The sequence below is a fragment of the Solenopsis invicta genome, chromosome 11 (assembly GCF_016802725.1).
Source record: "Solenopsis invicta isolate M01_SB chromosome 11, UNIL_Sinv_3.0, whole genome shotgun sequence".
NCBI classification, from domain to species: Eukaryota; Metazoa; Arthropoda; class Insecta; order Hymenoptera; family Formicidae; genus Solenopsis; species Solenopsis invicta.
In genome coordinates this window covers 1,289,403-1,316,946 of record NC_052674.1, presented here as the reverse complement: position 1 = coordinate 1,316,946, position 27,544 = coordinate 1,289,403, and the positions used below count along the sequence as shown (strand labels likewise).

The 27,544-nt window shown below is 28.8% G+C and overlaps 4 protein-coding genes across 12 annotated transcripts in view; 2 read left to right on the top strand and 2 right to left on the bottom strand.

The window, feature by feature from the left end:
* Positions 1-4,086, top strand: part of LOC105197004 (atrial natriuretic peptide-converting enzyme) — a 29,435-nt gene extending 25,349 nt beyond the window's left edge. For both annotated transcript variants that reach the window (XM_039454776.1, XM_026130822.2), the window contains exons 8-13: positions 73-286; positions 1,130-1,275; positions 1,467-1,638; positions 2,172-2,416; positions 2,836-2,954; positions 3,419-4,086. In XM_039454776.1, coding sequence (XP_039310710.1) covers positions 73-286; positions 1,130-1,275; positions 1,467-1,638; positions 2,172-2,416; positions 2,836-2,954; positions 3,419-3,592 — 1,070 coding nt within the window. In that variant the 3' untranslated portion in view covers positions 3,593-4,086. The remainder of the gene's footprint in view (positions 1-72; positions 287-1,129; positions 1,276-1,466; positions 1,639-2,171; positions 2,417-2,835; positions 2,955-3,418) is intronic.
* A 280-nt stretch (positions 4,087-4,366) lies between these two features.
* Positions 4,367-13,717, bottom strand: LOC105205897. 2 transcript variants are annotated; one of them, XM_039454774.1, is made up of 4 exons: positions 13,140-13,717; positions 12,844-12,955; positions 9,657-12,766; positions 4,367-8,815 (listed from the first exon to the last, which is right to left on the bottom strand). In XM_039454774.1, the coding sequence occupies exons 3-4, from the start codon at positions 11,884-11,886 to the stop codon at positions 7,056-7,058; spliced, it is 3,990 nt and encodes a 1,329-aa protein (XP_039310708.1). In that variant the 5' UTR covers positions 11,887-12,766; positions 12,844-12,955; positions 13,140-13,717; the 3' UTR covers positions 4,367-7,055. The 2 variants fall into 2 exon arrangements, with proteins under 2 accessions (XP_039310708.1, XP_039310709.1); XM_039454775.1 differs by having other exon boundaries at positions 12,844-12,952.
* A 302-nt stretch (positions 13,718-14,019) lies between these two features.
* Positions 14,020-21,258, bottom strand: LOC105196969. Of its 2 annotated transcripts, none has more exons than XM_026130793.2 (3): positions 20,692-21,258; positions 20,223-20,334; positions 14,020-20,145 (listed from the first exon to the last, which is right to left on the bottom strand). In XM_026130793.2, exon 3 carries the CDS (start codon positions 19,302-19,304, stop codon positions 15,318-15,320), a length of 3,987 nt encoding a protein of 1,328 aa, XP_025986578.1. In that variant the 5' UTR covers positions 19,305-20,145; positions 20,223-20,334; positions 20,692-21,258; the 3' UTR covers positions 14,020-15,317. The 2 variants fall into 2 exon arrangements, with proteins under 2 accessions (XP_025986578.1, XP_025986579.1); XM_026130794.2 differs by having other exon boundaries at positions 20,223-20,331.
* Positions 21,259-21,665: 407 nt separating this feature from the next.
* Positions 21,666-27,024, top strand: LOC105196970 (pyridoxine/pyridoxamine 5'-phosphate oxidase 2). Of its 6 annotated transcripts, none has more exons than XM_026130797.2 (6): positions 21,666-21,857; positions 25,292-25,509; positions 25,578-25,677; positions 26,055-26,129; positions 26,367-26,566; positions 26,688-26,831. In XM_026130797.2, the coding sequence occupies exons 1-6, from the start codon at positions 21,855-21,857 to the stop codon at positions 26,692-26,694; spliced, it is 603 nt and encodes a 200-aa protein (XP_025986582.1). In that variant the 5' UTR covers positions 21,666-21,854; the 3' UTR covers positions 26,695-26,831. The 6 variants fall into 6 exon arrangements, with proteins under 6 accessions (XP_025986582.1, XP_025986581.1, XP_025986580.1 ...); XM_026130796.2 differs by having other exon boundaries at positions 21,696-21,857; positions 25,303-25,509; positions 26,683-27,024; XM_026130795.2 differs by having other exon boundaries at positions 21,696-21,857; positions 26,683-27,024.
* The last annotated feature ends 520 nt before the right edge of the window (positions 27,025-27,544 follow it).

Sequence of the window (27,544 nt, the reverse complement as noted above, 5' to 3'; positions counted from 1 at the left end):
TGATTATATAAATTGGAATAACTTAACCCTTTGTAAAACAATTATTTATTTTTATATACATTTTTGTCGCAGTATTCTTGGCGCCGAGCGTTCGCGAATTAAGATCACAATCCTGGAGCACGCCGCACATTGCGAAGTACAACAAAGAGGGCTACGTTGTATTCAATGAGAAAGGTACCATCGGCAAACTTTGCACAGCAAATTTAAACGCTACTCTACCAGAAACGGAAATGGATAACGTTCTTCAAACGGCAGCGAGTTCATTGTGCACTTTACTCACGTACACGTAAGTATTTCTCTTTAAGTATCTTCTTTTTTCTAACATAAAATGAAAATTAACAGTAAAAGAAGCCGCATGGCAAATTGGGAAAAAACAATTTTACTGTAGTATCAACATGTCAATAGACCGCTATAACTCCTGTTGCTAAATCTCTTTCATTTATTTATTTATTTATTTATTAGGCAAAATGAAATATTCTAGTTCCCACGCAAGTGTTTTGGTAATGACGTTTGAGTTCTTAATTTTAGTCTACTGAGAAATTCAGGATTATATAGTTACCGAAAAACATACAGAAGTATCAAATAAATTGTGGATAAATTATTATTCTTTTATTAAAAAAAGGAAATAAATTTTTAAGTAATAATAAACAGAAGACAAAAAATAATTTTGAAAAGTATTTATCTTTCCTAAAAAAATTAATTAACGCCTTTTTAAAAAATCAGTGAAACAAAATAAAAAATCTTAATAAAACCGGAAATTGTATCAACACATTTGAATAACGAAAATGGCTATATCGGTCAAAAACAGATTTTGATCTTAATATTTTCTAAGTAAATTTATAAACATTTACAAGATTCGCCAAACTGCCGCATATTTGCCAGAATTAAAATACAGCTTTTAAAAAGAACCAGAAATGTTAATAATATCACAAAAATTAAATTGCTAATCAATTTAATACTTTTGATGCTTACGTATAAAATGAAAATGATTTTACACTGGTATTTATAGTCAAGTTTTATTTCAAGATCGTCTTAAATAATGTCTTAAGATGCTAATACAACTCTGTGACTGGTTAAAGAATCAACTACAAATATCGCTCTTTAAATTTTTATTTCCTGCAATTTATAGTGGCGTAGCTTCCATTGAAGTGAGAACTGATGACGAAGATGACGTCCCGTACGTGTATATGGAAGATCCTTTAGCACCAGAAATCACTTTTGTCCGGGCTCCTTGCCCCAGCAAAGAAGTTCTATACGTTCGATGTTCCAATCTCGGTACGAATTCTCTACTTACATAATAAGTTTTCATTTTTTGGATAACATGCTTTGGCACATGTTGTTCTAAACTGTTACTATTTTTATTTATTATTTTGTATGTGCATTTCCATGTCTAATTTTCACATTTCTGTTTTTTTTCGACCTTACACATTTTAATTTGCGTTTTGATTTTGACTTTTGGAAATTAGAGTGTGGAGTACAATCTCTACGTGCTAATAGTGGAACTAATGGTCTCAATAAGATGGCAGAACCTGGCGATTGGCCTTGGCATGTCGCACTCTTCAAGGAGGGAGTTCACGTTTGTGATGCCACCCTCGTGGCAGACAATTGGTTGCTCACAACCGCGTACTGTTTCCAAGGGTGAGTTTAATCCCTTAGAAATTATATTATTGTCATGTGAAAAAATTCTCACTGATTTTGTACGAAAATATTTTATAAATGAAAATAAACGACTCTTTATGTGACGTCCAACCATTTTGACGATAAGGACACTATAATATGTTTTAATAATTAATGTTACATACACTTTCATTTTTAGTTTTTAAGTGTAACTAATTTGCATAGATCCTAAATTTATTGATACATTCTTATAATAAACGCGTGAAAAGTGAATGTTGTGCATATACATACAACTCTGTCCGCTAGAAAGTTAATTTTATATTATGAAAGGTATACATCATACTTAGAAAATATTCTCTTATATAATTACATCTTTTACTTCATACATAACTTTATACTTAAGATGCCAATGTGGAACGAGCAGAGTATATAATAATATCGCATTGACATTATAATTATAAAATTATAAAAGATGTAATTATAAACTTTAATGTATTACATTAAACATACATTGTATATGTTTTTAGTTTTTATTATATCTATTTTTTTTATAGTCAACCGAAAGCGGAATGGTCGGCCCGACTTGGTGTCGTACGACTTTCGAGCACGTCACCCTGGGAACAAGAACGTAGAATCGTCGGTATGATCAAATCACCGGTGGAGGGCACGACCGTTCTGGTGAAGTTGGATAGACCGGTGACGACCTTTTCGGACTTCGTGAGACCGGTTTGCCTGCCCTCCAGCGAGGATCCACCGAGCAATACATCGCAATGTAACACACTTGGATGGGCGAGAAATCGTACGTATATGATTTTAATATGTACTACTGACCCTTTAATTGCTTTTAAATTTAGAGAGTCTATTTTTCGGAAATTAGAATACTTTTTGGAAATATTTTAGACATTATTAAACATCAAAGAATAATTTTTAAAATAACGTTAAAAAATCTATTCTTGACATTAATTTATCGTGACATAAATATTTGCTAATAAAATATTTATAAAAAGATACACGTCAAACCGCATATTGAGTCAACAATTTAATTAAAACTTTATATTTAAAAAAGATTATAAAAAAATATACAAATTAGAGTAAAAAAGGAATATGCTTATACTTAATATATGTATATTCTGTTTTTTTTTATTTGGATAATTAAAAGGCAAAATACAGAAATGCTTTAAATAAATATATAAAATCTTTCTTTTGCTCCCCCGACAGGCGATTTACTACAAAGAGTACAACTTAAGCATAGTGCAATGGAGAAATGCGAAAATATCAGCATCCCTTCAGTAAATAGTGTTTGTACCGAGCAAGCATACTCATCGGACGATTGCAACGTAAGTTAAAAATTTTTATAAATCTTTATCTTTTTCTAATCATTTTTTATTAATTTCATTCTTTTACATTTTTAAAGAAAATTTATTTCATTATTCTTTAACTTTGGTGAGAAAAAATTCTTAATATAAAATTCTTAATATAAATTTCATAATATATTTAAGAACTTTTTATATTTTAAAGAAACTTTTTATATTAGTAAAGATTTCTGAAAAAATCATTTATATTTAGAAATAAAGCAAGGGATCTTAAAAACCTTAAAATATAATTTAGAATTTACATATATAAAGAATTTTATAAAACATAAGGATTTTTTCAGCAGTTTTGAAAAGTGTGAGAAATTTTTAAAAATTATATAAAAAAAATTAAGAAACATTTTTGTCAGGAATAAGAAGCAAATTCTAAACGACGGAATTAATTAATTATTAATTATATGAAACTGTATTTTATCATATAATCTCAAAAGGAAGAAGAGCTTGCCGGTAGTTCAATGCTTTGTCTTCAAGAGGATGGTCGAAGATGGGCGCTGACGGGCATCGGTAGCTGGAGGATAGCTTGTTCGAAAGATGGCCTCGAGAGGCCTCGATTATACGATAAAATTTTGTCGCATATCGATTGGATTAAAGCTACCATTGGCTAAGAGATTGATCTACGAGTTGACACATGATAAACGTCGAACTCGAACTAGACCTATGCTCGACGAACATACGACGGATCGTGGATGAAAAGAAACGTCCATTCTATTAAAACATGAAACTGATATAATATATATATCGAAATTGTGATAGAAATTTCTAAACTGTTATGCATGCCGATAGAGTCTCGATCCGTCTTGTACGAATACATGTTGCTGTTATCAATGCATAATTTTATCAGACACAACAGTGTTCTGATCACTGGAACGTGCAATCGTATTCTTGTAAATATCTAACGTTCTCTTTATTTAGGATATGAAAGATCTTCGTTACCGTGGCATAACTTTTTAACTTATTTTCCTCGCCCTACCTTTACCCTACCATGCGTATATATAGTTGCTTTCTACGTTATCTCTTAGATTCATATCATTATTTTAGTTATTACAATTTATCTACGTTTGTAAGATCGTTTAAAAATTAAAGTTTCCTAAAATAATAATATGATGTTTTAATTGGTGTTTTATTCCTCAACCTCAAGAGATGAAGATACATAAAAATAAGCTTGATAGAGACACTAAAAATTCAAGGCTTATACAAATAATTTATCAGGAGAAAGGAAGGTAGAATATCATGATGAATTATGTTATAATTTTTGTTTATCCTCAGTGCACATTCTCCGCGAATAAGCAAATTATTTACAAGTTATAGTTAGCATCAAATTCGGAGATTTCGATAGTACCATGTCTAAGGAATATTTTAGTTAATTATTAATACTTCAATTTTAGAAATTTTATTACAATATACTTTTATTGTTCTCCTTAAGATTATATTAAAATCTGATTGTATATTAAAATGATTAAAACATTTTCCCGTTTATACAGTCACTTAACGTACTAAACTTACTTAATCGGTCACTAATCGTACATCTTATACCTATCAGTTGTCCCTCTCACCCCTCTCCCTCCCACCTATCAAACGAACTTTCATTTTCGTCTATAATATCATAATATTTTAATATTTAGAGATTCTATTATTTAAACATAAATTACTTTTATATTTTGTACACATACATTTGTAAATATATATACATACATACACATATACATACAGCAAATTGTCATGTTTTAATTGGATTAGATAGTTTGACAAGTTGTATAGGAAAACATACACGTTCAGATTAGTATTTAATTGTTAAAGTAAGATATTCTTAAGAAACGATAAAAATAGACAGAAATTTTTTTATCATAACTTAAACATAAGTCCGATTATAAAACGGTAACTTTATTATAAAATTATATAAAACAAAAAGTTTAAATATGTTTCTACTTTTTTTTAAACAGTCTTCTGGTTTCGCATATCGCTATTTACGACGAGATCTCGCACCCTCGTACATTAAATGCAGAAAGAGGATAATGTATCACTGAATAGTACTTTCATACATCGTGCTTCCAAACTGTTTTGAAACTGTCCCGGAAGAACATTCTCGGAAATTGTGCCGTAAAATGAACAATTCGTAATACACGTTAAAAATCATAATTATCTCTAATTTTATCTATAATTAATTTTTTTTAGTTTTTGGAAATTTTTGGCTATCATAACTCTAACTTTTTAAAAGTTGCATTGAAAATTATTATCCTCTGTTGTAAATTTGTAAGCCACACACATATCAAACAAAAAATGTACTAAACAACATTTAATAAAAAACTTAATATTATAGATAATCAAAAAAGTTTTATCGTTTCTTAATGCAAAAAGCAAAAATATAAAAAATATAGAACGACATCACTTGATTCATCACAATAGTTATCACTATAATATAATAGCTTTATTTCCCACAGATAAAAAGGTTATTCATACTGTTTTTGTAAAAGTCAAAATTTCTAGGAGTGAGAAGTGAAGTTTTTTAATGGACGTTTCACAGCCTTTCTGTTTCTAAACTATTGTTTCTGCAATGATTATTTAAGCTTAAAAATAGATAGATTGATAGCTTATAAAAATAAGAAAGTCTCATTTTTAAAGTCACGCCTTTTATAAAAGCAATAATAAATTTGTTTTCCATTGAAATATAATTATTGCATGTGAAGGAAATTTTGATAAACAAATTATTTTTTTCTAGATTTTGGCACGTCTGTTTTCTATTGTAAAAAAAAACACAACAAAACTTTTCCGGTAACTTTCCTAATAGAATCTAATAAAACCTGAAGATTGTATAATAATTACAGTTTTTACATGCAAGTTACTTTCACATTAATATAAAAAAAAATATTTACACGAACTATTTACAGTTATTATTATATAAACAAGTGTAAATAAGTGTATACAGATTTTACACATTCGTGAATATTGCAGAACTTGGAATGAGCGACTTTGAATCCGTGAAAAACATGGTTTCATGTTTGGAGTAAACGATTTCGATTTACAATTAGTTTCGCAAACGTCGCGTGAAATTAAACAGCAAACAATTCTTTGACTTAAAAACTAAAAGTCAATAAAATAAGATAAATGTGCCTCCATGTAATATTTTTATAAGTTCTGCTTTTATATTATTTTCAAAGCTCTGTGAGTTTTCATTAGATTAAATAAATTGTTGCAGCATTAGCTCCACACAAAATGAACAGTTAGAGTTATTCCTTCTTTTTCTAGAATTTTTAACCTTCGGAGATCACACAAGATTTTAATGACACATCAATGATCTACACATCAATTTTGGAGAAAAATATCTTTAAAGTAAAACTTATCGTGGTATTAAAGTCAGTATCTAGTGATAATTTCAAGTATCCTTTATAAGCAGATACGTTGCTCAAATATATAATAATATATACATGTATGTATATGTATATACAAGCACATGAGATTTTCGGTAATGACCGGACTACCTACTCAAGGGTAATGGAGCAGATCGAACTAAACAGAAACGTTCTCTTTCATTTTGCATACTTTGGAATAATTAACAAGATTAATTATTGAAAATCGCAATATGCCGGAATGATCCAACTTGAACTAAAAATAGAGCATATACCATTATTATATTAACTAGCCTCAGATCAAGATAGATCCCACGTCATTCGAAAGAGCTATCAAGCGGCGTATCGCCTAATCCTGTACAAGAAGTAGAAAGGCCTTTATTAGCAAAGAAGGTTGCTGTACAATACGATATTATATGAAAAATCATAAAACCAAGTATCAATGATTCTTTTGTTTACGTCCGATGTGACACACTTATCGCATTTATGTAACAATTGCGACAAATCAAAGTAAACTTGCAAAATATTTTTTAACACAGTGTTTGTTAACATAATGTAAGTGTAATTTTAACTGTTAATTTTTCATAAAGAGAATGCTACGACGTTTAAAATCTATATCAGAATTTCTTAGATCTATTCACACTATTTGTTTTTAAACGGCAGTTGTTTAAGAACTGATGTGAAATAAAGTACAGTACTTAACTGACGGAAGTGTTACATAGAGTTAAATTGATCCATTGAGACCTCCAAAAGTCAAATATGGTGTCACATTTCCTTCTTTATCAAACCACAGATCATATAAGTCTTTAAATGCTTTAGGAGCATTAGAGCCTGAACCACTTAAAATACAGGAAACATTAGTGAAACTTATTTTTTCTTTCTCTAATGATTTTAAATACTTTGTTTTACGTCCTCTATTAAACCATAAATCATATAAGTCTTTGAAAGCTTTAGGACCTTTAGCGCCCGATCCATTTAAAATACTAGACACATTGGCTAGATTTATTCCTTCTTTTTCTAAAGATTTTAAATATTTTGTTTTATATTCTTTCTCATTAAACCATAGATCATATAAATCTTTAAAAGCTGTTGCAGCATTAGCTCCTGCTGTACTTAAAATACCGGACACATTAGTCAGATTTATTCCCTCTTTCTCTAGAGATTTTAAATATTTTGTTTTAAGTCCTTCTTTATCAAACCATAAATCATATAAGTCTTTGAATGCTTTAAAAGCATTAGGGCCCGCTCCACTTAAAATACTGGTCACATGTGCTAGGTTTATTCCTTCTTCCTTTAGAGATTTTAAATATTTCGTTTTACATCCTTTTTCATCAAACCACAAGTCATATAAGTCTTTGAATGCTTTAGGAGCTTTAGTGCCTGACCCACATAAAATGTTAGATACATTAGCTAGGTTTATTTCTTCTGTCTGTAAAGATATTAAATATTTCGTCTTAAGTCCTTCTTTATCAAACCACAGATCATATAAGTCTTTAAATGCTTTAGAAGCATTAAAGCCTGATCCATTCAAAATACTAGACACATTAGTTAAATTTATTCCCTCTTGCTCTAGAGTTTTTAAATACTTTGTTTTATGTCCTTCCTCATCAAACCACAAATCATATAAGTCTTTGAATACTTTAGGTCCATTAGCGGCTGATCCACATAAAATACTGGTTACATTAGATAGATTTATTCCCTCCTTCTGTAGAGATTTTAAATATTTTGTTTTAATTCCTTTTTCATCAAACCACAGATTGTATAAGTCTTTGAAAGCTATTGCAGCGTTAGCTCCTGTTCCACTTAAAATACTAGACACTCTAACAAGATTTATTCCCTCTTCCTTCAGAGATTTTAAATATTTTGTACTTTGTCCGTTTTTATCAAACCACAGATCATATAAGTCTTTGAAAGTTTTAGAAGCTTTAGAACCTAATCCACTTAAAATACTGGATACATTAGCTAGATTTATCCCCTCTTCCTCTAGAGATTTTAAATATTTTGTTTTACATCCTTTTTCATCAAACCACAGATCATGTAAGTCTTTGAAAGCCGTTGCAGCGTTACCTCTTGATGTACTTAAAATACTGGACACATTAGCTAGATTTATTCCTGCTTCCTCTAGAGATTTTAAATATTGTGTTTTATATCCTTCTTCATCAAACCACAGATTGTACAAGTCTTTGAAAGCTGTTGCAGCGTTAGCTCTTACTCCACTTAAAATACTAGATACACTAGCTAGATTTATTCCTTCATTCTCTAAAGATCTTAAATATCGTGTTTTATGTCCATCTTCGTCAAACCACAGATCATATAAGTCTGTGAATGCTTTAGGAGCTTTACTGCCTGATCCACTTATAAGACTGGACACATTACATAGATTTATTCCCTCTTCCTCTAAAGATTTCAAATATTTTGTTTTGTGTCCTTCATCATCAAACCACAGATCATATAAATCTTTGAATACTTTAGGAGCTTTAGCACCTGAGCCTGTAGGATACGGACAATAAAATACTGGTTACATTAGATAGATTTATTCCCTCCTTCTGTAGAGATTTTAAATATTTTGTTTTAATTCCTTTTTCATCAAACCACAGATTGTATAAGTCTTTGAAAGCTATTGCAGCGTTAGCTCCTGTTCCACTTAAAATACTAGACACTCTAACAAGATTTATTCCCTCTTCCTTCAGAGATTTTAAATATTTTGTACTTTGTCCGTTTTTATCAAACCACAGATCATATAAGTCTTTGAAAGTTTTAGAAGCTTTAGAACCTAATCCACTTAAAATACTGGATACATTAGCTAGATTTATCCCCTCTTCCTCTAGAGATTTTAAATATTTTGTTTTACATCCTTTTTCATCAAACCACAGATCATGTAAGTCTTTGAAAGCCGTTGCAGCGTTACCTCTTGATGTACTTAAAATACTGGACACATTAGCTAGATTTATTCCTGCTTCCTCTAGAGATTTTAAATATTGTGTTTTATATCCTTCTTCATCAAACCACAGATTGTACAAGTCTTTGAAAGCTGTTGCAGCGTTAGCTCTTACTCCACTTAAAATACTAGATACACTAGCTAGATTTATTCCTTCATTCTCTAAAGATCTTAAATATCGTGTTTTATGTCCATCTTCGTCAAACCACAGATCATATAAGTCTGTGAATGCTTTAGGAGCTTTACTGCCTGATCCACTTATAAGACTGGACACATTACATAGATTTATTCCCTCTTCCTCTAAAGATTTCAAATATTTTGTTTTGTGTCCTTCATCATCAAACCACAGATCATATAAATCTTTGAATACTTTAGGAGCTTTAGCACCTGATCCCTGTAGGATACTGGACAAATTGGTTAGATTTATTTCCTCTTTCTCTAGTGATTTTAAATATTTCGTTTTATTTCCTTCTTCATCGATCCACAAATCGTATAAATCTTTAAATGTTTGAGGAGCTTTAGTAGATGATCCAGTTAAAAAACTGGTCACATTAGTTAAATTTATTCCCTGTTTTTCCAGAGATTTTAAATATTGTGTTTCATTTCCTTCTTCATCAAACCACAGAACATATAATTCTTTGAATGTATTAGAACTTTTAGCGCCTGATCCATTTAAAATATTGGACATGTTACTTAGATTTGTTAATTTCTTTTTCAAAACTGTTAGGTATTTTTGTCCTCTCCCTGTAATTAAAAAGTCTAAGAATTTATTAACTTCAGATATTGCCCCACAGGCACCAACAACAGTTCTAGCAAATTTAATTTCATTATTGTGTTTACTTGGAGTTATTTGGTAACTGGATTTATTACTTTTTATTTCTTCAAGAAACTTTTCCATTATTTTTTGTGTAAGAGGATCGAACTCATGGGATTCTATCCAACGTAACGTTATTTCATGTAATTCTTCATAGCTGTATGGGTCATTGTTTAACTTACTTATCTTATTTCTAATAAGAGTATTTAATTTTTTCTCATCTGGCTGATTAACCGCAAATATCAATTTATCTAAAAATTTTTCCTTTTTTTCTCTTTCATTCTCATTAGAAAGCCGTCCCTCTTCTTTCTCTTTTTGCAAGGAAGGCGGCAGTACTAACATATTTATGATCTTCTCTCGTGTTATTTTTTCCGAGAATTGATATAAATCATTTTCGTTTATAGACGAACTGTATCTCAAAATTCTATATTTTTCCTCCCAAATGTTTACACTGTTAAATTTTAGAGAATAGGGATCATTAGATGGCTTTCCTTTGAACTTTTTGTCTGTTGTGAGATCTAAATTTGCATTAGTGTAGAAAACCAAATGTTCTATATCCTCACTAAATTCTTCAACAAATAGTGTAAAATATTTATTAATACAAAACATATTTTCTTTCTTTCCGAAGAAAAACAACAGATTACTGTTTATATTAGTATCTGCGTTATGAACATATAAGTAAGAAATTTTATTTTGATGATAGATAGTAATGCTATTATCATTTTTTCCAAAGTTTACGGAAAATACATTTTTATGCACAAACATGTCATGAAGTAAGTTCATTAATAAATTAAATTGATATATAATTTCGGATACATCAAACACACAGTTTTTATTCTTGTATGAAGTCTTTAGGTCACATAATATTCTTTCTTGTAGTGCTTTATATAATTCTAGACCTTCAACTTTTTTTTTCATTTCAACTTTTACAATGCTACTCAGTTTTTCTCTATTTGGCTGATTAACTGCAAAAACTAATTTGTTAAAAAATGCTTTTTTTATACTTTCTTCAAGTTTCTGAGAAAGTTTTCTTTCTTGTACTACTTTCTTCATGGAAGACGAAAATTCCAAGTGCTTTAAAAGCTTTTCTCTTGTTGTTACATCTTGTGAAAACTGATAAAAGTCATTCTCTTGTATATTATTATTAGTAAATAGAATATCTTTTAAAATATCACATCCTTTAATTTGTATGTTATCAAATTTAAAAGGATAATAATTTTTAGATTTTCCTATTATAAATGTTTTCTCTTTTGTAAGATTAAATTTTGAATTAGTATAGATAATAAGATATTCTACATCTGTTAATAAATTATTTGTTTTCAACACACTTTTAGTAAAAATATTAAAATAACTATTAAGTAAAGAGTAGTGTTTTGAAGGTTTAGAAAATAATTTGCTATATCCGATACTATTTTCTGTATAGTATTTGTCTACATATTCAATTCGTATGTGAATTGATTTATTTTCATGATGAATAACAATATTGTTAAATGTTTCAATTTCAGAACCTTCAAACGTTAATGATAATGAAGGATATTTATATTCATACGTAAACTTTCTAAGCGAGCAAAGTATTGACAAGTCTAATTGATACATAACTTTGATTAAATGATTGTAAAAATGTCTGTGATGTTGAGTATGATAATCTTTATACAATTTATTCTGTCTAGTTTCATCTTGTAAATCACTAAGAAATCCTAAATTCTCACTTTTAATATTTAAATTTTTGCGCAGACGCTTTGATACTATTTTATTTTTGTCTGTAAGAGAACGTTTCCGTTTTCTAGTGTTCTTCGAACTCATTTTACAGTTTTTCTTTCTTAAATTCTTTCCTTAAATGACCATTTTATTTGTATGGAGCGTTTCTAATATCTTGCAATAATTTATTAAAATTTTCTATTTAATATAAATGTCTCAAGAGCTCTTTTCGTTATGACTATATTATTTATCGTAAAACAATAGAAACAAGTAATAAAGCAAGTTGTGACTGTTTTGTGACTTGTGGAATTGTATAATTCCAAGATGTAACCTTATATTAATTAAGATTATTTCTAAAAAGAAGTAGTGAAAAGGGAAAGTTTTTTAGAAAAAGGTAATAAATCAAAATAATCAAAAATTTAATAGTTAATAGAAAAATGTGTACATTGTGTTATAAAAAATTTTCATATATTCAAATATAACAATTCTCATATACTATTTAGACTATTTAGAACCAACTACTGATAATTTTTGAAGGAACTAAAAAAGCTATCTAAAAAGCTTTTTTGAAATATACGTAATTTTCCTTCAAATATGTTCACTTGAGAAGCAATAGCTTTCCTTTTTCTTTGTTCACGTTACTAACATAAACTTTCACGGCCCGAGTATATCACGTATTATATTTATAGATATAACACATGTGTTACCTGTATATCTATAAATATACATCAGTATTTAAAATGTGTATATATATATATATATATATATATATATATATATATATATATATATATATATAATATTCTGGCTGTATTACCACGCCTTGCGTCTTATCTCTTCTTCTTTAACATCCATTAGATTCCAGATTATTGAACAAAATCGCAATATCACGGTTTCAAAGATGTCGAGCACTGAACTCAGTGGCTAACAGATTCAATCATGTTGCCAATAAGTGATTCACATGAATCGATTGTCCAATTGGATACTGGAATCAAAAAAGACATAATGATATTTCGTCGTAACGTTTCACTCAAGAAACGTGGTAGTGAGTAATGTACGTACGGTGCAAAACCGACTCATGTATTGTATTCTAGCCCACGACGACTTGCGAGCATTCGAGATTAATGGAATCAGATACAACTGCGTCGCTCGAGATAATATTCGTCTTGAACTTCTACAAAAGAGGTAAGTCAGTAAAGTCGGAACTTACTGCACAATTTTTATTGATAGTATTATTATATAACTGTACACTGTGCGTTACTTTCAATTTCGGTTAACGAGTTATTTCTACAATCGACTATCTGATTTCTGTTATAAACTATAAGAGTGAAAGAGACAGAGAAATAAAATGCGTTTACCTTTTGTTTAGATGTTGCCGGCATTCGTTTTTAAATTGAGCCACGCTCCGAGAATTTTTGGTTAATCTCGCCGTTACGTCGTGAAATTAAATTTTCACTGTTGAGACTTAAATTATTTTTAGAAAATCTCTCCTCCTTCCGAGATTTTCGTTTCCAAGACGCTCAGACGGTTCAAGCAGGTCTAGGACGGTTTGAGCAGTTGAGCAGGTCTGAGCTCACCGTGTTCTTTAAAAGGCCGTTGTATTTTTGTTATGAACAATAACCATAGTACCACGTGGTTAAGTTCTCCATCCTTGTGAGTAGCGTCACTCTTCATTCCTATGTTGATCCTTTTATTGTTGGTGTCTGAAAAAATGTGTAACTATGATGTACGTTCAACGGACTCAACTGTTGAGTCCGCAGGGCTGCGTTCAAAAATTCTATTCGTCGGATAGAGTAACTTTAAGCGACCAATCAGGATAAAGAAATCTTGAGGTTTCTTAAGATTTCTTCATCTTGATTGGTCACTTAAAATTACTCAACCCGACGCGTAGAATATTCGAACGTAGCCCTAAATGCAGCCTCATGTTTTTGACAGTAGTAACGCGCGAATATTTAAATTGTGAAAAAAACACAATAATAAAACAAAATATTTTATTACACAAATAACCGCAATTTACACTTTAATAAATAAATACTCCAAATTTTTAACATAAAATTAAAATAACACAAATACTAATGCAAAAATAAATAAAAAAATATTTAGATAATAATAAATGCGTTACCATATTTATAAATTAATATAATAAACAATCCATATTTAAAATTTTTATTTTATTTAATAATAAACAATGGAAATTAACACAGTTTGATTAATTACAAAGTATGCATAAGACGTTGATTTACAGAATAAATGCTTCATCAAAAATTCTTTTATATATTTTTTTATAAAATAAGAATACAATTTTTTTATATTTTACACTGTATAAAAATACAATTTCTTAATATTTTACACATCATATGGATATACATCATTTATTATAAAAATATATAATTTGTAAAAATGTTTACATAATTTTTAAAAAATATACAATTTCAACTTAAAGCTAGATACTATTTATAATTTAGTAAATGTAAAAGGTTAAAAAAACAGATGTAATTAGAGTTATTTATGAATTCGTTTGAGACGTAATTTAATTTTACGTGTTAACTTAATCGTTTGACATTGATATGCATTTGAACATTTATTATTGGTTGAGAACGGCTGAGAGAAACTAAATACGTCAAAACATTTCATCTTGCTCTCTCTCTCTCTCTCTCTCTCTCTCTCTCTCTCTCTCTCTGTTTAATACAAAATAAATTCATTATATTAATATCTAATTACACGCTCGTTTTTGGCCTTTTACTATTTAAAAATATGCGAGCTGCAGATTTACAATGGTTTTTATAATTTACAGTTTATTGTGAAATACAATAATTTATTTCTGTATTATCATTGTTATTCAACTTAAAATATTTAGTTCACTTAAAAAATTAATTATTTATAGATTAATTGTCTAATCCTGCACAAGAAGTAGAAAGGCTTTTATTAGCAAAGAAGGTTGCTGTGCGATATTATATAAAAAATCGTGGAACCAAGTATCAATGTTTCTTTTATTGCCGATGTACGACACTTATCGCATTTATTTATGTGATAATTACAACGAATTAAAATAAACTTGCAAAATTATATTTTTTTTTTTATTTTAATACCATTTGAGACTAAGAAAAGTTACTTTTATACTGGTTTTTACATAATAAATTAAATTTTTTTATATAAACGTAATCTTTTCTCGAAAAATTGTCAACATTCTATATGCAAAATAAATACATTTTTTAAAATGTTAACTAGGAAAATATTATTATTTTAAAGTAACATATTTCAAAATTATTACTGTAAACTTTATGCAAAGATATTAGAAAGCTTACAATTATTTTAGGCAAAACGTAATTTTGAAGACTTATATCTAAAAAAATGTTTTTAACACAATGTAAGTGTAATTTAATTGTTAGTTTTTTATAAAGAGAATACATTTTGCAATATTTAAACTTAATATCACAATCTTTTCAATCTCAACACACTGTTTGTTTTTAAACGAGTTATTTGAGAATTGATGTGGAATAAAATACAGTACTTAACTTTCGAAAGATACACAATGGTTAAATTGACTTACTGTGACCTCCGGAGATTAAATATGGTGTCACATTCCCTTCTTTATCAAACCACAGATCGTATAAGTCTTGGAATGCTTTAGGAGCATTAGGGCCTGATCCATTTAAAATACAGGAAACATTAGTTAAACTTATTTTCTCTTTCTTTAGTGATTTTAAATATTTTGTTTTACGTCCTTTTTGATCAAACCATAAATCATATAAGTCCTTAAAAGCTTTAGTAGCTTTAGCACCAGATCTATTTAAGATACTAGACACATTACCTAGATCTATTTTCTCTTCATCTAATGATTTTAAATATTTTGTTTTACGTCCTTTTTTATCAAACCATAGATCGTATAACTCTTTGAATGCTTTAGAAGCTTTAGCACCAGATCCATTTAAAATACCGGACACATTAGCTAAATTTATTTCTTCTTTCTCTAGAGATTTTAAATATTTCGTTTTACGTCCTTTTTCGTTAAACCACAAATCATAAAAGTCTTTGAATGCTGCAGAAGATTTAGCACCTGATCCACTTAAAATACTAGACACATTAGCTAGATTTATACCTTCCTTTTCTAAAGTTTTTAAATATTTTGTTTTATTTCCTTTTTCATCAAACCACAGATGACATAAGTCTTTGAACGCTTTAGGAGCTTTAGCACTTGATCCATTTAAAATGCTGGACACATTATCGAGATTTATACCTTCCTTTTCTAAAATTTTTAAATACCTAGTTTTCTGTCCGTTTTTATCAAACCACAAATCATATAACTCTTTGAATGCTTTCGGAGCTTTAGTGCCTGATCCATGTAAAATACTGGATACATTGGCTAGAAATATACCTTCTTTCTCTAGAGATTTTAAATATTTCGTTTTATGTCCGTTTTCATCAAACCACAGATGATATAAGTCTTTAAAAGCTGTTGCAGCTTTAGTTCCTGCTCCATTTAAAATACCGGCCACACTAGCTAAATTTATTCCTTCTTCCTCTAAAGATTTTAAATATAACGTTTTATGTCCTTCTACATCAAACCAGAGATTATATAAATTTTTAAAAGCTGTTGCTGCATTAACTCCTGCTCTATTTAAAATGCTGGACATAATAGTTAGGTTTACTTCTTCTTTCTCTAGAGTTTTTAAATACTTTGTTTTATGTCCTTCTTTATGAAACCACAGGTCATATAAGTCTTTAAATGTTTTAGGAGCTTTAGCGCCTGACCCACTTAAAATACTGGAAACATTAGCTAGATTTATTCCTTTTTCCTCTAGAGACATTAAATATTTTGTTTTATGTTTTTTTTCATCAAACCACAGGTCATATAAGTCTTTGAAAGCTGTTGCAGCACTAGATCCTGCTCTACTTAAAATACTGGAAACATTAGCTAGATTTATTCCTTCTTGCTCTAAAGATATTAAATATTGTGTTTTATATCCTTCCTCATCAAACCACAGATCGTATAAGTCTTTAAATGCTTTAGAAGCTTTAGCGCCTGATCCACTTAAAATACTGGTTACATGTGCTAGATTTATTTCTTCTTCCTCTAGAGATATTAAATATTTTGTTTTCTGTCCTTTTTCATCAAACCACAGGTCATATGAGTGTTTGAAAGCTAATGCAGCGTTAGCTCCTGATCCACATAAAATACTCGACACATTTGTTAGATTTATTCCTTCTTCCTCTAGAGATTTTATATATTTTGTTTTGTGTCCTTCTTCATCAAACCACAGATCATATAAATCTTTGAATGCTATAGGAGCTTTAGGGCCTGCTTTATGTAGAATACTAGACACATTAGCTAGATTTATTCCTTCTTTCTCTAATGTCTTTAAATATTTCGTTTTATGTCCTCCTTCATCAAACCACAGATCACATAAGTCTTTGAATGCTTTGTGACCTTTAGCGCCTGATCCATTTAAAATACTGGACACAGTATTTAAATTTATTCCTTCTTTCTCTAGACATTTTAAATACTTTGTTTTATGTTCTTGTTCATCAAACCACAAATTATATAAGTCTCTGAAACTTGTTGCAGCATTAGCTCCTGATCTGCTTATAATACTGGACACATTAGTTAGGTTTATTCTTTCCGTTTTCAAAACTGTTAGATATTTTAGTCCTTCCTTTTTAATTAAAAAATCTAAAAATTTATTAAGTGCAGATGTTCCCGCATTACCAATAATAGGTTTAGCAAATTTAATTTCATTATTAATGTGTTTACTTGAAGCTGTTTGACAACTGGATTTATTACTTTTTATTTCTTCAAGAAGCTTTTCTATTATGTTTTGTGTAAGAGGACCGAGTTCATCGGACTCTATCCAACGTAATGTTATTTCATGTAATTCTTCATAGCTGTATGGGTCATTGTTTAACTTAGTTATCTTATTTCTAATAAGAGTATTTAATCTTCTTTTATCTGGTTGATTAACCGCAAATATCAATTTATCTAAAAATTTTTCCTTTTTTTCTCTTTCATTCTCATTAGAAAGTCGTCCCTCTTCTTTCTCTTTTTGCAAGGAAGGCGGCAGCTCTAACATATTTATTATCTTCTCTCGTGTTATTTCTTCCGAGAATTGATAAAGTTCATTTTTGTTCATACACGAACAATATCTTAAAACTCTATATTTTTCCTCACAAATATTTATACTATCAAATTTTAAAGTATAAAAATCGTTAGATAGCCTTATTTTTAACCTCTTTTCTTTTGTGAGATCTAACTCTGCATTTGTGTAGAGAATCAAATATTCTATATCTTCACTAAGTTCTTCAATATATAGTGTAAAATATTTATTAATACAGAACATATTTTCTTTCTGTTTGAAGGAAAACAACTGATTACTGTTTATAGTAACATCTGCGTTATGAACATACAAATAAGAAATTTTATTTTGATGATAGATAGTAACGCTGTTATCATTTTTTCCAAAGTTTACGGAAAATACATTTTTATGCACAAATATATCATGCAAGAAGTTCATTAATAAATTAAACTGATATATAATTCCATATACATCAACCACACATTTTTTATTCCTGTATAAAGCTTTTAAGTCACATAATATTTTTTCTTGTAGTGCTATGTAATCGTCTAGATGTTTATCATTCTTTTCTATTTCAATTTTTACAATGCTACTCAGTTTTTCTCTGCTGGGCTGATTAACTGCAAAAACTAATTTGTCTAAAAATGCTTCTTTTATCCTTTCTTCAAGTTTTTCAGTAAATTCTCCATTCTGTAGTATTTTCTTAGTATAAGAAAAAAATTCCAACTGCATTAATAGCTTTTCCCTTGTTGTTTCATCTTGTGAAAACCGATAAAATTCATGCTCTTGTCTATTATCATTTGTACATAGAAAATCTTTTAAAATATCACATCCTTCAATTTGTATATTATCAAATTTAAAAGGATAAAAATTTTTAGATCTTTCTATTTCAAAAGTTTTTTCTTTTGTAAGATTCAATGTTGAATTAGTATAGATAACGAGATATTCTACATTTGTTAAAATATCTGTTTTAAATATACATCTAGCAAAAACGTTGAAATATCTATTAATTAAGGAGTTGTATCCTGTTTTAGAAAATAATTTGCTGTAACTAATGCTATTTTCTGTATAGTATTTGTCTACATATTCAATTTTTATGTGAATTGACTTATTTTTATAGCGAAGAACAATATTATTAAATTTATCAATTTCAGAATCTTCAAACGTTACTGATAACGAAGGGTATGTATGTTCATACATAAATTTTCTATGCGAGCAAAGTACTGACAAATTTAATTGATACATAAGTTTGATCAAGTGACTAGAAGAGTGATTTCTGTGGTGTTGAGTATGATAATCTGTATACAATTTATCCTGTCTAGATTCATCTTGTAAATCACTAAGTAATCCTAAATTTTTACTTTTATTATTTAAATCTATGCGCAGATTCTTTGTTACTATATCATTTGTGTCTGTACGAGAACGTTTCCGTTTTCTAGTGTTTGAACTCATTTTGCAATTTTTTTTTCTTAAACTCTTTCCTTAAATGACCATTTTATTTGTGTGAAGCATTTCTAATATCTTGCAATAATTTATTAAAATTTTTTAATAAATCTACTTGTCTCAAGAATTGTTTTCGTTATTGCTATATTATTTATCGCATGATAATAGAAACAGTTAATAAAGCAAGTTATTTTTGCGACTAATCACATAATTCCAACATGTAGCTAAATATTAATTGATTTTATATCTAAAAAAAGTGAAGAAAAAGGAACAATCTTTAGAAAATATATGAATCAAAATATTCAAAAATGCAATAGTTAATAGAGGAATGTGTACATTATGTTATAAAATATTTTCATATATTCAAATATAATAATTTTCATATTCTATTTAGAGTACTTAGAAATAACTCCTGATGATTCTTTAAGGATCTGAAAAAGCTGTCTAAAAAGCTTTTTCGGAATATACGTAAGTTTCTTTCAAATATGTTCACTTGAGGAGCAATAGTTTTCCTTTTTCTTGTTTTCTTTTTCACATTATTAACATAAACTTTCACAGCCCGAGTGTATCACGTATTATTTATAGATATATGTAATACATACGTTGAACTATATACACACTCGTATATAAAATATATACTTATATTATATTCTAGCTGTATTATTACGTCTTGCGTCTTATCTTTTCTTCTTCCTTAACAGCCTTCAAATTCCAGATTCTTGAAAATCGCAGTATCACGAATTCAAGGACTAATCGTATCACGTCAGCACTGAACCCAGTGGCTAACAGACTCAGTCACGTTGTCAACACGTGGTTTACATGAATCGATTGTCCAACTGGATACTGGAACCTAAACAGACATAATGGTGTTCCGTCGTAATGTTTCATTTGTGAGACATGGTAGTGAGTAGTGAGTAATGAACGTACAGCGTAAGATCGACTCGTGTATTGTATTCTAGTCGACGACGATTTTCGAGCTTCCGAGATTAACAGAATCAGACACAACTGCGCCGATCGAGATAACATTCGTCTTGAACTTCTGCAAAAGAGATTAGTCAGTAAAATTGGAACTTGTAGATTTATTTTTATTGACAGTATTATAATTGTCGCCTCAGCAATGTTTCCGAAATTCCTTAAATAATTTCAATAATTTAATTAATTAACATTTAATAATATTGCTAGTTATATTTTTATATTATTAAAAATATTTTCAAAAACTAATATATTTACAAAAGATGGACCAAGAGCAAGATCTTGGTGGAAAAATAATATATTTTAATTCATATCGATCTGCGTACCGTTACTTTCGATTTCAAGTTATTTCTACAATTGACTATCTAATTTCTACTGTAAACTATGTGAAAGTGAGAAAGACAAAAGAATGAAATGCCGGTACCTTTTGCTCCGATGTTGCCGAAGTTCACGTGTAAAGTGGAGCCACACTCCAATATAGAATTTTCGGCTAATCTCACTGTTACGTCGTGAAAATTAAATCTTCACTATTTGGACTTTCAGAAAGTCTCCCCTTCTTTCGAGGTATTACTCTTTAAGACGCTCAGGCCGATGAGTTTCCTGTCGATGCAATAGATTCACAGCACAGGACATATTCACAGTCTAATGATTCAAGCCTGCATGGGTAGGCCTTGGTCAGAGTATAGATATATCTATAGTATCTATAGTATCTATAGTATCTATACTAAAGGTCGGAGCACAGACTTTTGTACAGCTGTATAACCATATGCATAAGAGAATTGATTGGTCCATTTCCTTATGCATGTGCTAATGAACCAATCAATTCTCTCAATAGTCATGCAGCTGTACAAAAATCTGTGCTCCGGCTTTATGCCTTGGTCGACCGCTTTGAAACGTGGCTTGAGTTTCGACTACAGAACATGTATAAAGGTTTCGACTAAAGCGTGGTGGGAGTCTATTCCCACTCCCCATCACGGTTGGGATTCTCGTTTTCTAATCTTTTCCACTATATACCAAAGAGATTTATGTACTCATTGTCTCGCTCTTTACTTTATCATTATTTCTCTCTCACTCGCGTCTCGTCGTCTCTGTGCCTATCCTATAAAAAGAAGGAATCGCAATCATAAATTGTAATTTAAAATTGTCTCATGTTATCATCTCATAATGAATGAGACTCGTGTGTGTATATATACATACACGAGTCGAAAGAAAGAAAAATATTACCGACCATGGCAAAAAAGTATTGCAAAACAATAAAGAACAAAAAAAATATAAAGAATGTCTATAGTAAAATTAAAAGCAAAGAGAAAAGAAAAACTTAAATTTTGCAAGACAACTTACCGTTTTATGTCCCGAGCAATTCAATAATGAAATTGCTTCATAAGTTAAACAATAAGTTCAAATACATCTAAAATCTTAAAATAATATAATTTGTTGGCGCTCTCCTTAAAGTGCACTGTGCGCAGAATCAGTGTAAGTATGTAAGTGGGAGATGACAGTAGGAATCGATAAGAACAAAAAGAGTAGTAGTTGTCAGTGAGACTGTTATTTACTGAGAACGTGACACAGCTTCTATTCGACTCTTCGATGGTAAATTCCTTTCGAATAATTAATTAAATACTTGAAATTCAAGAAAGAGATATATATACGCTCGCTATTCTTGCAAGAGCTAGATGACGTAACATTGAATACTATCGGTATCACAAATATTGTTTGTAAGTAACAGGTGTTTGTTATTATTTAATTTAAGAACTTTATAAGTATAATATATATTATATGACAATATTGATCAATCATTGAATTAAGTTCTCAATGTAAATATTAAATTGTGTATTTATTTAATTTATATTATACATATGTATATTTTTTATATGGTACTTTACAATTTTTATATTTCTTTTTTAAACGCTTTTCTAATTACAATTTCTTATTAAAGTTAAAACAGTTTAACTTGTTAATCTAATATTGTTTAGAATAATTTACCAACAACTATGCTTAATTTATAAAAAATCTTATTTCTTTTAATTTGTTATTTATTGAAAGAAATAGCGCAAATAAAGATTAAAGTTTATTTTATTATACAAGGAAATTTAATCGTGTTATTTATTAGAAAAATTAATTAAACTTAATAAACTTAATAAAAAAAACAATATAAATATATATATATATGTATATATATATATATATATATATATACACTACTCAAAAAAAAATAGGGAACACTTTCCAGACACCAAAAATTAGGCTATTTTCAAATGACTGTAACTCGGTGAAAAATCATCGTAGATAAAAAATAAAAAAAGCATTTTGAAGCTTGAAGATCGAGCTTTAACGTTCTACCAGCAGATTTTCAAAATTTTTTTAACTTCCTTATCTTATGCAGTAAAAAAGCACACCTTGTTTTGTTCGTTAAAATTTCGTATTTTTGACACTTTGCAGATCGACCAACAAATCTTTTTCGAATAATTCAAGTAAAATTTCATAAACAACAACTTTTTACCTACAAAAAGGTTTTTTTAAAATTTCTCTACGATTCTTTTTGACCGAGTTACGCAACTTTGAAGCTAAATCTGCATTTTATACAAATGATATCCGTACTCCGTGAAAAATCATCGTAGACAAAAAATCAAAAAACCATTTTAAAGCTCGAAGTTTCAGCTTTAACATGCTATTAATGGTTTTCAAAAATTTTCTCAATTTCTTAGTACTATGCCCCAAAAAAGATACAGTTTTTTCCTTAAAATAACGTATTTTTAACAGCCTGTAGCTCAATAAAAAAATTTTTCTCGACAAATCCAATGCAAGTGCCATAAAGTATGACATTTTCTCTACAAAATGCTTTTTTTTTTATTTTTTCTACGATTTTTTTTGACCGAGTTACAAGATTTCAAAGATATACATTTTTTACAGTACATTTTTCCGAAAAATGACGTCTACCGCCGACATTAGCATTACCCAATGTGCACGTGGAGGTTGTCGGTCGGATTTTTGCACACCGTGCGTGTGTGTGTATGTGTGTGTGTGTGTGTGTGTGTGTGTGTGTGTGTGTGTGTGTGTGTCACAGCAGAGATAAGGAGCCCATAGTTCGTCACTTCTGCAGTATTTAATGACTCAAAACCCTCTTTACTGTGTATGTGTGTATATCTTTGATAAAATGTATATCTTTGAAGTCTTGTAACTCGGTCAAAAAAAATCGTAGAAAAAATTTAAAAAAAAGCATTTTGTAGAGAAAATGTCATACTTTATGGCACTTGCATTGGATTTGTCGAGAAAAATTTTTTTATTGAGCTACAGGCTGTTAAAAATACGTTATTTTAAGGAAAAAACAGTGTATCTTTTTTGGGGCATAGTACTAAGAAATTGAGAAAATTTTTGAAAACCATTAATAGCATGTTAAAGCTGAAACTTCGAGCTTTAAAATGGTTTTTTGATTTATTGTCTACGATGATTTTTCACGGAGTACGGATATCATTTGTATAAAATGCAGGTTTAGCTTCAAAGTTGCGTAACTCGGTCAAAAAGAATCGTAGAGAAATTTTAAAAAACCTTTTTGTAGGTAAAAAGTTGTTGTTTATGAAATTTTACTTGAATTATTCGAAAAAAATTTGTTGGTCGATCTGCAAAGTGTCAAAAATACGAAATTTTAACGAACAAAACAAGGTGTGCTTTTTTACTGCATAAGATAAGGAAGTTAAAAGAATTTTGAAAATCTGCTGGTAGAACGTTAAAGCTCGATCTTCAAGCTTCAAAATACTTTTTTTATTTTTTATCTACGATGATTTTTCACCGAGTTACAGTCATTTGAAAATAGCCTAATTTTTGGTGTCTGGAAAGTGTCCCTATTTTTTTTGAGTAGTGTATATATATACACACATATACATATGTATGTATGTATGTATATATATATATATATAATCTGGAACAGTCTTAATTTATTTATTTATATGGAAGTATAATATCTCGTAATCTTGGATAAGTTAATATTTTTAATATCTCAATCTTAGATAAGTTAATATTTTTTTTAAACAAAATTAAGTTGAAGCATTATAAAATTAATTTAATTACAAGTTAAAAGTTGCATAAACAAATAACTAAGTTAAATTAAATTATCTTATATTAACAATTAATTTTGTAAAGTATTATTTATATTAAATTAGAATGTTGTGATTTTAAAAATTAGGTTGTTCTAAATAACAAAACAATTAAAATACGGATTATTAAATAAATTTAATATTTTATTTAGAAATTAAGTTTGTGTAAAGTAACAAAGTTGTTTTTTATATAGAAATATATTTTTTTGTACGTATAATATATAAATAAATATTTAACTTAGGAAGAAAGTTAATTAAATTAAAGTTATTTGTTTTAGAAACAACTAATTAAAGTGAAAAATTAGTTTATTTAAAATTGATAAAGTTAGGTTGAAAGTTATTCACTTCTTACTTTTATAACTTAATTACCTTTTAACTTTTTTAATTAGTTTATTACCCAGGCTTGCTTATAATGAAAACTATTTTATTCTATGTGAAAGTCAGTAAATCTTGTAATTATTTAACTAAGCAAATTGCTTATCTATTTAAACTGCTTATCTGTTTAAAACGAGGAAGTTTTTTATTTATTTAAAAATTACATAACTGCTTATCTCTCTTTATTTAATCCTCCATTGCTCTCAATTGACAAATGAACGTTAATGTCTCGTACGAGCGTCGCGCTATGCTAATATGTATCATTGCATTAATTAAATGTGTTGATTGTATGTACGTATTTGCTTTTGCCATGAGCGCTGTGACACGTTAACATTTTTACAGCCTTTAACGAAAATTGTGCTAAACAAAATTGAGGAAATAACCAAATACAATCTAAGAGATTGTATAAAGTGCAGAAAAGTTAAGGAGTTTTAAAGTCAACTTTTATGCCACATTTATGCAATTAAAAAAAATCAAAAGTGAACTTTACCTCATACGAGAGCAATGGAGGGTTAAATAGATAAGCTTCTATCTGGTAAAACAAATCTTCTTCAATAGAGAATTTGTAGGAATATTTTTTATTGGGTGCAACGCTTTCCTGAGTTAATTCACACGTATTTTACAAAAAAAATGGCAATGACTGAAGATCACGTGGGTCTCGCACAAATCCATCCTGTTGACAATCCTGTCGATCTCTTTAGAATATGGCGCGACGAAGCGATAAAATTCCAAACTGGATTGGTAGATGTCTGTTGTCTAGCAACTGTCTCTTTCCCGTAGGTGTATAAGCTAGAGATATATTATCTAGTAAAGATATATAAAATAAATGTGTTCTCTATCTCAGAAATTTCAAAGTCAGCTCGAGAAATTTGATGTTACGAGAATTCGATGATAATGGTTTTGTCATCATGACAGACGCTCGCAGTCGGAAAATCCAGGACATGGTAAATATTAATCTTAAAATTTTTATACATTTGATGGATAATAATTTAAAAGTGAGAATAAGAATCTTCTTATTCTAAAAAAGATTCAACACATTACTATTGTATAAATCAAGTTTGGTTATGTAAATCATACAATTTCAAAATTCAAATTTGAATTTTTCAGATTCGAAAACAAATTGAAACACAATGGATTTGATTTTATTTAAATTTGTACTATTCTCACATCTCTAATTTTTTAGAAAAAAAATTCTAAACTGATCAAAAAAATTGGAAGATATTTAATAATTTCATAACAGTTTAATTCGATTCTTTTACTACTATGTTGGTGTTTTTAGAATAATCAAAGATTTCATTTTTGTTACTTACTTCCTTCACAGGATTATAATCCATATACTGCCATGTGTTTTTTATGGAACTATAAAAACGATAAACAACATCACGTTATGCGACAAGTAAGTACTTAGCGTTGGAGTAATATATCAATTTATGAATATTAAATATAGTTTTTAAATGCATTTTTTTAGTTTTCAATATGTTTCACATTTGTTCAGACAATTTATAATTTCTGTACTTTCGTAAATGTGTGAATGAAAATATAAACTAAAATATCCTTGACAAAATGTACAAGAGACATGTCTAACAGCGTGCATGAATAGACAGTCCTTAAAATTCGAGAAATAATGATTTAGGTAAGGGTAGAGGGACTGATGAAAAAACTGGAAAGACCGGCCTGTCAGCTTATATACGACAGAGAACCATTGTACTGTAAAATCCGAGCTCACCTGTGCCATCAAGACCAACCGGCTAACTGGGACGATTTGAATCGTCGGTATAATGAGATCTTAGCACAGGCGAACATGGGAGAGGACTTGCCAATGCCGGATTATGTGTAGGTTTTCAATTGAATTCGAATGTAACGAACATAAAGTTCGAGCAATATATTAATAGTAAGAGCAATATAATTTGTCACGGGTAAAATTAAAAAAGTGCTTCTTGTTATTTCAGTGTAGCTTATAAACTGTTACCCGAAGTGATGGAATTTTATTACGCATGGGATCAATTAATCGCTGATCGAATACGTTATCAAAAAAATGAGAACCGTTGGGAACATCAGAGAATAACGGCATAATTTTGTACAGTGTGCACAATGCGTTCGCGCGCGCGCACGTCGATGTTCTCCAATAAATTATTCTATTTTTGTTAGAGTAAATCCAACTGATATAATATTATATTGCTTAAAAATTCAAGAGTTATTCGGTGACTTTTACAATCGTATTTAGAATGCTCAGGTTAGAACTTTATTACTTTGAATTATTGCAGTTAAAAAAATACACATAACTAAAAAAATTTTTATTGAAAAACGTGACAATAATTCAGAGCTTCTATTTTTATACTTGTAATATTATTGTTAAAAAAATATATCTATATGTTATATAAAATATATACAAAATATACAAATTATTAAAAATGTACATATACTTTAAAATATATTTAAAAATATAATAAAGAAAATATTCTACTAAATGTAAAATTATTATTACTATATTATTACAACGATATTTAATGACATATAACGTTTTGAAATATATAATATTTAAAGTTATATACAACATCATTATAAACAAATTTTAATTATAATTTAGAGATAATGTTTTTAAAACATTTCGACAAAATTTTGTAAGAAGTAAATAATGTAAAAAAAATAATCCCTTTAAAACATGTATATAATATTATTTTTAAATATTCAAAAATTTGTAATTTTTAAAAATAAACGTTTAAAAATAAATAAAAGTAACATTTCTAATTGGTACTTTAATGTTTCTTGCTTATTGGAATGTAAACTAAATGTATTGAATAATCAATTATT

Bases quoted from the DNA above. Each gene is read 5' to 3' on its own strand.
- LOC105205897 (XM_039454774.1), bottom strand. From the start codon at position 11,886: ATGAGTTCGAAGAACACTAGAAAACGGAAACGTTCTCTTACAGACAAA. The intron at 8,816-9,656 runs GTGCTAAAGCTC...CTACAGGCTCAG, and splicing joins CAGTATCCTACAGGGATCAG to GTGCTAAAGCTCCTAAAGTA.
- LOC105196969 (XM_026130793.2), bottom strand. From the start codon at position 19,304: ATGAGTTCAAACACTAGAAAACGGAAACGTTCTCGTACAGACACAAAT.
- LOC105196970 (XM_026130795.2), top strand. The intron at 25,510-25,577 runs GTAGGTGTATAA...TCTCTATCTCAG, and splicing joins CTAGCAACTGTCTCTTTCCC to AAATTTCAAAGTCAGCTCGA. The intron at 26,567-26,682 runs GTAGGTTTTCAA...TTGTTATTTCAG, and splicing joins TTGCCAATGCCGGATTATGT to TGTAGCTTATAAACTGTTAC.